The sequence below is a fragment of the Pteropus alecto genome, unplaced genomic scaffold (assembly GCF_000325575.1).
Source record: "Pteropus alecto unplaced genomic scaffold, ASM32557v1 scaffold42, whole genome shotgun sequence".
Lineage (NCBI taxonomy): Eukaryota > Metazoa > Chordata > Mammalia > Chiroptera > Pteropodidae > Pteropus > Pteropus alecto.
Genome location: NW_006434825.1, coordinates 4610711 through 4625805, shown reverse-complemented (window position 1 = coordinate 4625805; position 15095 = coordinate 4610711). Strand labels below are relative to the sequence as shown.

The window sequence follows — 15095 nt, the reverse complement described above, 5'->3', positions numbered from 1 at the left end:
GCATAATTAAAAACGTGATTCAGCTGCAAAACAATTTTATATGGCAATTGAAATAGGGATAAGGAAATGATAGTTTCAGAGATTCAACTAGTGTTACTGTACATCAAAGAATTAAAAAGCAGGTGGATTTTAATAATCCTTGTAGTTCCAAATATTAGAACAATTAGCTTTAGCTAATCTCTACTGTAGGATGCCATGCAAAGTGAAGGAGTCATTAAATAATGAACAAAAAGCTTTATATGAAAAAAATGAGAAAAGTTAACATAAATGCAATATGATAGTCAGATTAGAAACAATGAAACAAACATCTCCCCTTCCTCAGATAATCTCAACATCACATTGCTTTTCTTTCTTTTTTTTTTTTTTGGCATTTTTAATTATAATACAAATGATGATTCAGCTTCTATTTGTAGCCCATCTTTCTCTATCCTTGCTCTTAATTTCAGCACTGGGTCTGTACTGACCTTTTCACATTCTTTTACTTTGTCCTTTTTTGTATGAGTGTGATTTATAACCTCAATAGTCCTATGTCAAGGTGACATTCATTACCTTATAAACTAAGTTTACTGACATGATGCTAACTAGTGTGTTAAACATAGGTCTTTGACCTTGTTAACACCAAGGACTCAACGTCCAGAGTCACTCCTTAAGTTTTCATACACCCACACTCTCCAGCCACAGAACTGATGGAGAGAAAAGAATCAGTCATTTTTTTGAGCTGAAATGTGACAGTGGTCATTTTCTATTTTGGTTTGTAAACTCAGCATTTTTCTTAGAAGCTTCTTAAATTAGCCTTGAATTGATTTTCATTCAACCAGCTCTGCAATTTTTGTTTACAGTCTAAATTATTTACTGACAGGTTTTTAAATGGGGCAAACTCCATTTCAATACTTTGTGACTAGAGCCTGAAGGAGAAGTAAGGACTCCTGACGTAGACTCAGAAGTCAATTATATTACATTTGAATCACATCAAACCTACAACCATTTATTGAGTCCCTAAATGCCATACACAAAAGTTGATGTTGACCTCTAGATGTACGGAAGCTCTGTACGGAGGTTGTTCCTCAGCCTCAGTTGCACATTAGTACCACTTGAGGATCTTTTGGGAAACAGGCAGTACCAGTTTGAAGATGTGTTTATGAGCTGCGATGGGCATTTGTGTATTCCCTCAGTTGGACATTGCCAGCATGTCCTTGTACTGGTCTTCTGGTGAACATCTTGTATTTCTGTTGGGTTTATACATAGCAGTGGAATCACCGGGTTGTAGGATACGTGTACATTAAGCATTAGGAGACGCTGCCAAATCTTTGACGACTGGCATATCATCCTTCATGAGGTGGCTGTTTAGATCTGTTGCTCGTTTTCTACAGGGTTGTCTTCTTTGAAAGAAAAGAAATTTTATAGGAATTCTTTATGTATTTTGGATGAGTCCTTTTCACATAAATTTATTACCAATCTCTCTCTATGGGTCATATTTTCATGCCGTTAATGGTGTCTTTTGATAAACAAAAGTACTTAATTACAGTAGATTTTTTTTTTAACACTCAGTTTGTTTTTTATAGGCTAAAATGTAGTTACAGGAAGAGAATGCCAAATAACTTTACATTTGACTGATTTTTATTTCAGATTAATTTTCTTTTGCAGTAAATATGTTCCCCTATTATCGAAGTGCGATGCACTAAAAGTCACATTTCTCTTTAATGTAATCATATTGTTTATTTCAGTTATCTTCTCCCTTCCCTGAGATGTCTCTTTCATGTTTAGCCTCAGAAGCCCAGTGTACTTTTCCACATCCAGAGAGCAAGTCTGAGTGATTGTTGACTAAAATCAGGATTCGGATAGGATCTCTTGAGATCAGAGAATATGCATGACTAATACTACCGACAATTCACTTCTTTCAAATAAGCCTTAGTATGGTCAAACCAGAGAGCCGCTGTGGCCCTGACATGTGAGAAGTCGAAATCGCCCCGCTTTGTCCTGCTGCTGCTGCCACAAGGACAGGTTCTTCATGATGATTGGCTCGGGAAAAGGCGACTGAATTTTCTGCCCATGTCACTGTTCCTTACACCAGCTGCCTCTTTCGACCGTAATAGTTTCTTGAACACGAGGAGATCATTTTGCCTTTTCCCAGCCCTCCCAGCATTTTGCTCAATGAGAAAATTATAGCTGGGCTTCCGATCCCCCAGCCCCCCAAATTAACTAATACCATCATTTCTGCAAGGCTGTCTTCCCTCAGGAAGGCCGGGTAGGACAGGACTGAAAATCCAGTGCCTGGTGTACAGAAGAACCCTTTTTTTCCTTTCAATCCCCCGACTTGGCCCTGGGCCCAGACCGCCTGTCCTTTCACTTTCCTGCCCCAAAGCTGATCTGTGGACAGGGCCTTAGCTGCCTTTGCCTTTCTCTGCCCAGTGCCATGGTCAGGGAGAAGGCCCTGCACTTTGCTAGACAAACTTCTGTAACTCTGAATTTTGAAGAGAAGTGTGGGGATCTTGATTTCCTCCTTTCTCTAAGGCCCTTGAGTGAATTTTGTAGTTATTCCCAATTAATCCTCAGTAATATCCAATCGCAGCATATAAATAATTTGCCATTAAAAACTAAAGGTCTTTTTGCCATAAAAGTAATGGAAAACTGGCATAGGTAAGAGTCCACTCATACTCCGTGACAATGGCCTACGTCATGCAGACTAACTTTCTGAGAGTGATGAACGTGATGAAAGGATTGGGCCCCCTTCATCTCTGCTCTGCGCCTAGCACACTTACTTAGGTGCGCTATTCCAATACTGTCATGAACAGATTCATTTATACCTATTCACATAGAAAGGTAAGGCATTTGTCCCACAGAAGACTCAGGGAAATTCCAGAATTCATTATATCTGATATAGTATGGCAGGTACATTGATAGAAAATTAATTGGAAGACAGTTCCAAACATAATAGCTCAGCAGAAACATCCAGAATCAATTAATCAAATTGCAACTTGTTTTAATTAGACATATTCTATCCCAGAAAAGGCAATGGAATCTTTAATTAAGCTTTCAAGTGCAATCCTATTTACAATATCTATGTTTTCCAGAACAGTTACATTTTGAAATAAAAAGTTATTAACTTGAAACCTAAAGGTAAGGTAAAAATCCTAATACATGTATGACACAAATGTTTCTATTTAATGAACATTACTTTTTTGCTAACTTAAAAATATAGTTTAAAACTATTTGTTTAGGTAAACATTAACTTTTTAAGAATTAAGAAGTCCTGTTTACAAAGCTGAGTATTGATTTTTTTCTCACAATTACAAATATGTACTATTTAAGCATGTATGTCATGCATGTATACATATATTCCTTCCTGTCAGCATCCCCATTGTCTGACCTTCTTCTCCATCTAGTATATATTTTTACCATCTGCATCACGAGGTAGTTATGTGTTTCCCTGTCTAAATGTAGTCGTAGACTGTGAGTTTTTTTGAGAGCAGGATCAATTGCATATAACTCTGTACCTGCAGCGTCAGACACAGTGTCTGGCAAAGAGCTGCTAAATAAAACATAGAACTGAAATGCCATTCAAACCAAAAATTATCTGAAGAGTAGAAGAAAATGGAAGTTTTCTTCTTTGGCGCTCTCTCTCTCTCTCTCTCTGTAGTTTCTGGTCCTACCTTTGCCTCTAACTAAATGTGTTCATTCTAAAATTTCTCAGCTATGCCCATGGGCTCATCCCTAGACTTCTCTATGCCTTTAGTTTCTCATCATCTGAAACAAAACAGAATAAAACCAACAAGAATAAACAAGTTGGAACAGATGAAAATGGATTGTATTCAGTCGTTGGGTCCCAGTTAGCTATTATTATGTCACTAGCAGACTGAGATAAACACCTAAATCAGAGAGACCAGATATTTCAGAGTGACACGTACATTACAGATTGTGATTTAACATTACTATGTATTATAAACTGTATACCATGATTTTAAAGTACTGGACCATGAAGTAAGTGAAATATACCAGGAGTACACCTCTAATCCAGATTTCACAGCATCTGGCCCTCCTCCAAAGAGTTCCGGGACCATAGCTAAAACCAAAGCTACCGGCCACCTTACCCGGGAAGGAAAACACCAGCAAGGATGCCGGAAGAATCTAAGTAAATGACTTAACTCTGAGTCCTAGACACTTACTGAGTTGAGTTAGTCAAGTGGGAGAATAGGGAGGTGTGAAGCTAAGGTGAGTAGCAGCTTTGATTTGGAGGAGAAAAAAAAGGAGTCCTGAGAATAAGAGAGAAGAGAGACTACAAGAATGGCAGGAGATTGAGTAAACGTAGGCGAAATGAAAGAAGGGAGTCAGCTGTTCTGAAACTCCGATAAAATCAACTCCTTCTTCTCTGTCATGCCCACATCAGCTGGAATTGGAACACGTCTGGCTCCATACCATAGTGCATCTGGATTTAGAAATAGAAAATCTGACCCATGCTCTAAAGACTTTTATATTCTTCATTGAAGAGGTGTAAATGATGTCACTTGAAGCAATTTGAATACAGAAATATAAATACAGTCATTTGAATAGAGAACATTATGTCTATGAATCTAAATTATAAAGTGTGTGAATGCCATGAACCCAGAATTCTCAGGAATTCTTTTTGTTTCCTCTTCATGGTATTTCATTATCCCACAGTATAGAATTAACTTATTCTATATTCATTGAGTTTTATCCTCATTCTCAGTCTCCTAAGGTATAATCTGGTTTACTGAACAACTGCATTAATTAATGATTAATAATAAATTCAGTATTAATAGTTATTGTTAGTCAATTATTAATTAATTAGTTATTATTATAAGTAGTTATTAATGCACAGCTCTTATATGGCAGGCATCGTTCTGTGTGCTGGGGATAGTGTGATCGAAGCAGCCCTCATCGAATGTGCATGCCGATGGAGGGACACTAATAAGATACGAATGTAAAGCCTGCTAGACAATGACGAAGACCCATTTATTTATGGTCTTTCTGGCCAAGTTTTATTTATGAAATACAAAAATCTGTGAGGATAGGAGATTTTAAGTAATTAAGGCTGGGTTAGGAGCTAGCTACATGAACTGGGGCAGGAGGTAGTAAACACGTTGTAGGAAGAGAGAATATGTACCGAGCAGGTATAAGATCCTGGTGGTGAGGCAGCAGCATCACCTGTTCAAAGATGAAGCTCCTTTTTAGAGGTCCCATGACCATCCAAGTGCCTCTGGGGATAATTGCCCAGATTGGTTAGATTAGAGTACTATTTTGTCACTTCACATTCCGAGCATTATTTATGGTATTTCTGGGCACAGATTTATGTGAGAGTCCACCTACAGCTTACATTCTTATTAGGCTAGAGCTTTATATGTGGTCAGGTGATTGTCTGAATAAGATTCACCCGTGAGGCTTGTCGACTGTTTAGATTCACAGCCCTATTTCTGGCCCACAAAATCAGTGTTTCTTAGAGTGAGCCCCTGAATTTGTATGTTTAAGAAGCTTTTCCATGTGATACTCATATTCCTTAAAGTTTGAGAACTTCTGCCTTTGGAGAACAGGGTCTGATCCTACCCAAACATGTTAGGCCTCTTCAGGGGTGACTTGATGAGTGCCTATTCTATTTTATTCAATAAATGTTAGCTGGTATCACTGTTTCTCCATCAGTCCCCTGCCCCAATTTTGTTAAGAATCATTTCAAGCTTAAAACAATGAACACTGGACCAACATTTGAAAACATTCAACCAAAACAAAACAACCAAAAGACCACATCAGTGCACAAATTAGAAGAACTCGAGAATTTCTTCCCAATTCTCACTAAATTAAAACTGTATGTCTATGTCATCAGGATCAGATTTCAATATGAAAGACAAACCACACTTACCCACAAATATATGCTTATTTAAAATTGCAAAAATACTAGTCTCTACATAAGAATATCAATACATCTCACTGTTATTTGGATTAAAAGTAAAATGTAGCCTTAATTTTGTTCTTCAAAATAGAGACTAACAAAAAGGCTCCTCAATTTAAAGTTTGATTAATATTTTCTTAGAAAACAAATACGTAGCAAAATCAACTTCTGAAAAAAATTAAATTAATGTTTTAGTATTTTTGAAGTCTTTTAATGTTTTCCCACAAATCGTGCTTCCAAAATTATATTCTTGTGCATCAAATTTTTGCCATTCTCTTTGAGGCCTCAGTTTTGTTTGGTCTTTAAGTCCTGAATAAAACACCTAGGAACGTGTTTCCATTTGCAGTATTTCCCTTTTAGGTGGAACGGCCACCAGACAGAGAGGCTTTCTGGGGTGCATTCGGTCTCTGCAGTTGAATGGGCTGGCCCTGGACCTGGAGGAGAGAGCCAAGGTGACTCCCGGAGTGGAGCCAGGTTGTAGAGGGCATTGCAGCAGCTATGGAAAATTGTGTCTCAATGGAGGGAGATGCAGAGAAAAGCCCAGTGGGTTCTCTTGTGACTGCACCTTCTCTGCATACACGGGGCCATTCTGCTCAAATGGTAAGTATGACATGGTAACTTACCCAATATGAATAAAATGTCTGACTGTTCTTATCTGCATTGCTATTTGAAACAAAAATATTCCCATTTCTCTTTTTTTTGAAAATTGCCTATTTTATGCAAGTCACACTTCACTTCTTAGATATTAACCTCAATTCTTAAAAAGCTAGTGACTATTAATGATAAATCTCCTAATAGTTGCCTCTAGATATCTTAAAGTGTTAACTGTTCAATCTTTTGAACATTTTTCTGTCTAATGCTCTTAAAATGGTCGTCAACAGCCTGCCCCTTGGGGCAGCTCTCTATTTTAAAATTTTTAAAGGCATTATTGTTATTTTTGATGAAGATCGGCAATAATGCAAAGACATTTAGGAAGCTTGTTTTTGTGTGTGTGTTTTTGCCAAACTCATGTTTTTCTAGGAATATAAATAACTTTTCCATTAAATATTGACGTATAACAAAATAGAGATACTCAGGCACTTTGCTCCATGATATATCGAATATCTGATTGTAAAGTAAATTAGTGGAATATTTTTCAGCTTGTCTCATTCACTGATCTACATCATGGAAGAATAAAGAATTGAGTGTAGCATTAAGTTTTCTGGACAGACTTCTCTGAATATACTAACATTTGTTATACTTTCATAGTTTCTCATAGAAAACTGTCATCCAATTTAATTCAGTTGTTTTATTAAGTGATTCTGTATTACTGAACCTTTTCTGGAAGGAAGTTAACAAAAATTGGCTGTAAATTGAAGCCACCCCCAATTTGCAAAGAAAGCATTTGGGATTATTTCATGAAAAGCTGCCAAAAATGTACTCTTCTAGTCACTTTTTAAATCAGGAGTAAGTTATAACTTAAAGTCAACCAGTAGTCATAAAGCACACACTGCTGCTACCATCTTAGGAGACTTTTCACGTTTAAGGTTAGAATTAAGACCATTTCTTCACAAGAATACATCTTCATTTTCTGAATCTAAATGAGTTCTGGTTCATCTTGCTAAGTGCAATCAGGAATGTTATTCTGCATCCACACATTATATTGAATTTAAAAAGTATATAGATAGATAATAAAAATAAACCAACAAAATCTCCTGAGGTGCCAAGGGAGAGGACACATTGCTATGTTACCTATAAGCATCATCTGGCCCTTTATCGGATTCAGGGATCCAAAACTACCCCTCCCATTGTCCTCTTCATTTTATACATATATATTTGGTGTGTGTGTGTGTGTGCACGCACACACACCCATGTGCACACTTTGTGTGTGTGTGTGTGTGTGCGCACGCACACACACCCGTGTGCACGCACACACACCATGTGCACACACGTGTGAATTTGGGATATTCATCTCGTATAAGGAAAATATTATGCTTTTGTAAAATGATTGAAAAGATGCTGGACAGTTCCTTATGTTAACCACTGCTACAAAATTGCCCATTTCCCCTCTCTCATATTAGTGCCTGACTTAGCATTCTTTTTGTAGTACACAATAAATATGAGAAAGTATTTAGATATAAAGGAAAATTTCTGCCTGTTGATCCTGGAAGATAAAAGGATCCCTCAAATTTCCTTTCTCTCTGTTACTGGAAGACTAGTATATTCTAGTCACAAAATAATAGATGGGACTTAAAATTTAAATTAAAAAAATGGATGGTAAGAGAGATGAAAGTCAAGAAGCTCGGTTAATGTCTGAACCCAGGAGAGCATTAAGCTTTCAATTATAACATTAAATAGTGAATTAATTACATATAATTCTAACATAAAGCCATTTCAAGGACCATCACGAAAGCTCTATTAATTTGCTGTTATTTAATTCTGGTTTGAGACTATTTGTTATAGTTATATAATTCATTATTTTTTTATTTTAAAAATCAGTTAATATAACTGAAATGAGATCCTTGTACTTAATTTGTTTTAACATAAAATGTATATATCATTTCAGAGATTTCTGCATATTTTGGATCTGGCTCATCTGTGATTTACAATTTTCAAGAAAATTATCCCTTAAGTAAAAATTCCAGCTCCCACGCTGCTTCATTTCATGGTGATATGAGGCTGAGCAGAGAAATGATCAAATTTAGCTTCCGAACAACACGAACACCAAGCTTACTACTTTATGTGAGCTCCTTTTATAAAGAATACCTTTCTGTTATCATTGCCAAAAATGGTGAGTGCCTTTTAGATGAGAGAGAGAAAATTGAGTTAGAGTATTAGATTAGTAATAATATGGATCATTCTTGTGTTCTAGCGTCTCAAACTACAAATGGGGGGAAAAAGCATGCCTCTTTTTCATATTCAATTTTGTTTTTTCAGTACTATGCTATAAATTTAATCTAAAAGAATTACTTAAAGTAATTAAGATGCCTTATCTCTCTATAATTTTGATAATTTTACATATCCAATGTTAATTGAAATTTATTTATATTAAATATTTATTATTAAATATAAATATTATTATATTAAATACATATTATTGCTAGAAACTCTTTACTTTTCTATATAAATATCAGTATCAGTTTTTTGGTTCATTTTGAAATAAGATGCCTTTCTGTATATAACAAATATTTCCTTCAAATCAAAGTAGAGATGTTTTGAAGGAATGTTAACAAACTAGTTTCATATGTAAGAAAATTTCCACAAAATTATCTGTTGGATCTAATTGTAGGCAATAAAATGGTCATGGGAAATGCCAGTCCATCGATGTAAGATAATGGCATATGGATTAGGACATCTGTATGCTACAAAAACCTTGTCACAGAAACTCATTTACTGTTATTTTTTCTCCTCCCTATAACCTAACTAAAGATAAATTTTTTAAAAAAATTAAATTTATTGGGGTGACATTGGTCGATAAAATTATATAGGTTTCAAATGTACAGTTCAATAATACATCACATGTATATTGCAGCGTGTATTCACAACTCAAAGTCAAATCTTCCGTCACCATATATTTGACCCCTTTAACCTTATCTACCTCCTCCAACTTTCCCTCTGGTAACCACTAAACTGTTATCTGTGTCTATGAGTTTTTGTTTCTTTGTTTGTCTTGTTCGTTTGTTGCTTTAGTTTTATATCCCACATATGAATGAAATCATACAGTTCTCCATTTTTTCTGTCTGACTTATTTCACTTAGCATGATTATCTCAAGTCCATCCATGTCGTCACAAATGGCAGTATTTTATCTTTTCTTATGGCTGAGTAATAATCCATTCTTTATCCAATTATCTATCGATGGGCATTTCGGTTGTTTTCATGTCTTGGCCGCCGTGAATAATGCTGCAATGAACATCAGGGTGCATATATCTTTACAGATAAATGTTTTCAAATTTGGAGGATAGATATCCAGAAGAGGGATTGCTGGGTCATATGGTAATTCTATTCTTATTTTTTTGAGGAAACTCCATGCTGTTTTCCATAGTGGCTGTACCAATTTACATTTCCACCAGCAGTATATAAGGGTTCCATTTTGCTCACAACCTCTCCAGCACTTGTTATTACTTGTCTTGTTGATAATGGCCATTTTTACAGGAGTGAGGTAGTATCTCATTGTGGTTTTGATCTGTATTTCCCTAATAGCTAGTGAAGTTGACCATCTTTTCTTATATCTGTTGGCTGATACAAATGGCCAATAGACATATGAAAAGATAAAGAATATTATAAATTCTCTGTGTGAGGAAAATAAACAAATTTATAAACATGTGAATATGTCATTTCAACTAAATCAAATGTGCCTGAAGGGCACTGAATAGCAAAATAAAAAATAATATTGTTCAATAAGTATATTTACCCTCACTGTATACATTTTGAGCTTAAAGCTTATCTATACATTAGGACATTTTCTTTATTAAATTGGAAGAGATTCTGTGAAGTAAATTAATTGACATTTTTGTAGGCAGTTGAATAGTATTAATTCTAATAGTAAGTTTGGCTTAAAATCATTCATTTCACTCTAATTTTATTCCAAACTTTTGACCATGGCCATTTGAGCAAATATTTCTCATCTTTAGTAAAACTACACTTGCTTATGATTTCATTAATCAATTGTGTTTCAGGAGTGGCATATATGTATATTTAAAAGGTGAGATTATATAAACAGAATGTTATTGCAATATTATATAATAGTTAGACATTTTATAATATACCAAGTCTTATTTTTTTTTTAAATTAGGGGCTAGTACAGAGACTTGCCTTTGCTTAACTGCATATTGACTTCTAGGGCAGAAAAATTAAGGATTTGTGAGAAAGAGCCTGCTTATTAGCAATATCCTTGGTCTTGATTTTGAAAATAGTGCAATTTCACATAGAAACTGACTTCTAGAAATTATGATGAAAGAATACACACTCAATTATTGCTCCAGAAATTAATTAAATAACAAAAAACATTCCGAGTTATCATAAATAATTCTTAAAATACAATTTTAACTAAAAATATAACTTTCCCCCCTTTTTTAGGAAGTTTGCAGATAAGGTACAAGCTAAATAGATATCAAGAACCTGATGTTGTTACCTTTGATTTCAAAAACATGGCTGATGGGCAGCTCCACCATATAAAGATTAACAGAGAAGAAGAAGTGGTCTTTGTAGAGGTAATATAGTAAATCCAGTGGTAGCAATGGATATAATTAGGACTCCTCAGCATGAAGGACCCACAGCAGAAATTTGATAATGAATGGAATTAACACAGACATTCTTTCAGTGCTGCTTGTGCACAGATTATATGTAGATCATCAGTGTTCACAGTTTTTTATGGGATTAGATTCTGTCTAAGATACTTAAAATGCAAACTTTCCTCATTTGTTTTATTTTGTGCAGGAGGGAAATGCTGTCTAGTTTATGTACTACTGGTAGGACTATCGGTACTCTGATGAAACCATTTTACTTCAGATAGGTGTAAATGCAGCCAAATTCTATCATAGAAATTAATTATCGCAATATGAGAATATATAAAAAATGATGTGAGTCACAGCAGAGAGAGTGAAATTATTCACTCTACCATCTTTTGAAGAAAAGCACTAATATTTTGGCCTTCTATATAGAGGAAAATTTCTTAGCTGAATGACTCAAGCAAAAATACCAAGCTAAATAAAAGTATCAGGGTGAAAATAAGTCATATCATTTTGTTAGTTTGACTATTTTGAATTTCTCATACAGTGGAGAAAAATAAAGTGATTAAGAGGATAAAAGATAGGGCACAGCGGTATCTGAGGGTAGTGTAGAAATAGTTTAGAAAATAATATTCACCTTTATAAATGGCTAACTCTTTAAAATTTATTTTTCTGTCTTTGGGGCCATATTAACAATTGCCTATTTTATCTCCCCCCCGCCCCCCCCGCCTTCGGCTTCCTTTGCTTTGTGACCTCTTCTCAACAAAATGGCATCATTTGGATATTTTGTAGATTGATGAGAATGCAAGGAGACAAGTCCACCTGTCATCAGGTACCGAATTCAGTGCAGTTAAATCTCTTGTACTGGGCAAGATTTTAGGTAAGTAAAAGAAACAACCTTTGCCCTGGTCATGATACATAAACATGGATCAGAAGGGTCATATTTTATACACACATGCACACACACATATATACACACACACTGAAAATTCATCATGCCAAAAGAAATCCCTTGCCTTATTTTAATTATGAAGTTAGCGATAATCAAGGCAGCAACTGTACTTTCTCAGAATATGTGAATCATGAGTAGGGACTTGTGGGCTAAGTAGGCATTCTCTTCTGTAATGCCACTCTGGTTTCTGCTGTGCCTCAATCCAGCATAAATATGATATTGTTCTCGCACTTCAAAAATATTAAATAACAAAGATAGAAATAACAGGTAACCTGGACGATTTTGTCCAAGATAGTAAATGGAATTTTGGGGGGCCTCTTCTGTTATTTGTCCCTTGATTAATCATTCCTTACATTCCCTGTACATAATCTCACAGTCTTGACAATGTTGGATTAAACCCATGGGTGAATGACCAAAATATTGGCCCTTGCGAAGGTTAATAGTTAAGTTCATAAATATTTATAGGCTTCCTAGTACTATGATGAACACCAAAATTGTGTGCTCTTATTCTCCAAACAAACAAGAAATATCATGAATTGCAATGTTCTTCCAGTGTGCTGTAGTAGACATAAAAAAATATATGCAAAGTACTACTTAGATATTCAGAAGTTTAACTGAAATATTCCAGGTAAGTTTCATAGTGTAAATTATATAAATTCTGCTATAGTAATAAAAAAATCAAACAAATATAACAAATCCTAAGCTCAAGAGTTTCTCAGTCTAGCAGTGTCTGAGATGAGGCATTACGTAAAAATGTAAAGATATTTTACAAGATAACATACAAAATAAATACAAGATAGAAAATTATAACAATTATGCATAATGTTGATAAAATAGTGTTTTTTGAAGAAATAACATCTTCAAATGTAATGCCAGAGTTACTGAGGAAAATAGTTTTTGTGAATAGAAATACGTTAAATATATTATAAAACAATTTGGAAACTGATCTGCATTCTATGAGGAAGATTGCATTAATCAAACAGGAGATAATAACATTTAATAAATATTTGTGTGTTTTTTTTGTAAATAGAGGAGATTAGTATGGAATTAAAGATGGTAAGGTTTTTATTTAAGAATAGCATATTACTCAAATGCATGTTGCTCATGCTGAAAAATAAGAATAAAGTCCAAATTCAGCAATGAATTTCTACTCATTCTCCTAAAAATGTAAGAAAGAATTTATTTGGTATGGAATATGACATTAGAATAAAATATTATATAGTATATTATTATATTTTAATACAGTATATTAATTTATAATAAAATAGATGCTAAATTGGAACTATTCATTTTCCAGAGAGTTGTTCAATCTCAAACATTCTTATATTGGTCCAGGTCCTCCAAGAAACAGTTGCCAAGACAAAATTAACCATGCGAGGATTTTATTAGGGGAATATTTATAAGAGGGAAAATAGGGAAGGAGCTAGCCAAGACCAGCAGAGCCATCAAATGGTCATGCAACTCTGCCTCCAAATGAAGGAGATAGGGAGGGAAAGTTAGACTTCTGTGAAGTCTAAGAAACGTTGAGAAGTCTTTAGGGAACGTTTGAGTCAGCCATCAGATGAGTCCCCTGTTTCCTAAGAATGGGCTTATCTTTGCATCCTGGCTGTGATCAGCCATGGGCCAGGAGCAGCCACTGGGAAGCATGGCATTGGCCAAACTATAAAGATGCATTGCAGAGCCCAGTGGCTGGGGCCCTTGGTCAATTACTCTCCTGTAGTTGGAGGTCTGCAAGGTATATTCTCATTGCCCCTGTGCTTATCAAATATGTTTTTCATTTTTGTAAGCCCATTTGGCTCACTGATTCACTTAATACATACTTTGCGATCACCTGTTGTATAAACAGAGCATACCACTTAGCAAGGTAGACACTGCACCTGTCCTCACCTACCTTATTGTTAGTGAGCATTATACAAAATGTTCCTCTATATCTGAGTAGAGTGCACCTTATGTTGCTTTAGATAAAATAGTTCCAAATCACTCTCCAAATTAAAATAAATGAAAATTCTTGTATCATTTTATAATTTCTTATTATTTATTTTGAGAGAGCAGAATATAAACACTGACCAATTAGTTTTTTGGAGTTGTAATTTACCTCTATTTTCAACCAAAGATTTGAGAATGACCATCTGCTCCCATTTCAGATGGAAACCCAGAAACAAAGGAAATACTTTCTCACTTTCAACTTTCTCCAGAACTCATTTCTGAAACTTAGGAAGAACTGTGAGATAACTTGGATTATTGTCTCTGTTAACAAACATTACCGAAAGATATTAAAACAGGAGGGTAAATTTTAAAAAACAACATCAGACTGCACAATGATGACATGGAAACCATCTCTAAGTCCCTGTTACACTTAAAATATTTAAGGGCTCACAGACTTTGGCAATAATAATGTATTAGTAGTTGGGAACTGTGGTGGAAAGATCAAGACTTCAGGCAAGCAGCTCAGTTCAGATACTTCTGTCATGAATAGAGTACATTAAATTTGTTTTTCATGTTCATAATTCACTATAAAATTAAACTTTGAATTCTGTATCTGGGTTCTTTTATATGTTAGAGTAGCTTTGAGACTGAGGCAACCAACTGAATGGGAGAATATATTTGCAAACAATGCCTGTAATAAGGGCCTAATATTCAAAATACATAAAGAACCCATACAACTCAACAGCAACAACAAAAACCAAACAATATAGTTTTAAAAATGGGCAGAAGACCTGAACAGACACTTCTCCCAAAAGATATACAAATGGCCAACAGAGTTATGAAAAGATGCTCAACTTCACTAGCTATTAGGGAAATATAAATCAAAACCACAATGAAATACCACCTCACTCCTGTAAGAATAACCATTATCAACAAGACAAGTAATGACAAGTGTTGGAGAGGTTGTGGGCAAAAAGGAACCCTCAGACACTGCTGGTGGAAATGTAAATTGGTACAGCCACTATGGAAAACAGTATGGAGGTTCCTCAAAAAAATAAGAATAGAATTACCATATGACCCAGCAATCCTTCTTCTGGATATACCCCCCAA

The 15095-nt window shown here is 35.1% G+C and overlaps 1 protein-coding gene across 1 annotated transcript in view; it reads left to right on the top strand.

Moving 5' to 3' along the window:
* Positions 1-15095, top strand: part of CNTNAP4 (contactin associated protein like 4) — a 226197-nt gene that overhangs the window by 198104 nt on the left and 12998 nt on the right. Inside the window, 4 exon segments of the mRNA XM_025045348.1 lie at positions 6260-6499; positions 8445-8669; positions 10956-11089; positions 11900-11987. Coding sequence (XP_024901116.1) covers positions 6260-6499; positions 8445-8669; positions 10956-11089; positions 11900-11987 — 687 coding nt within the window.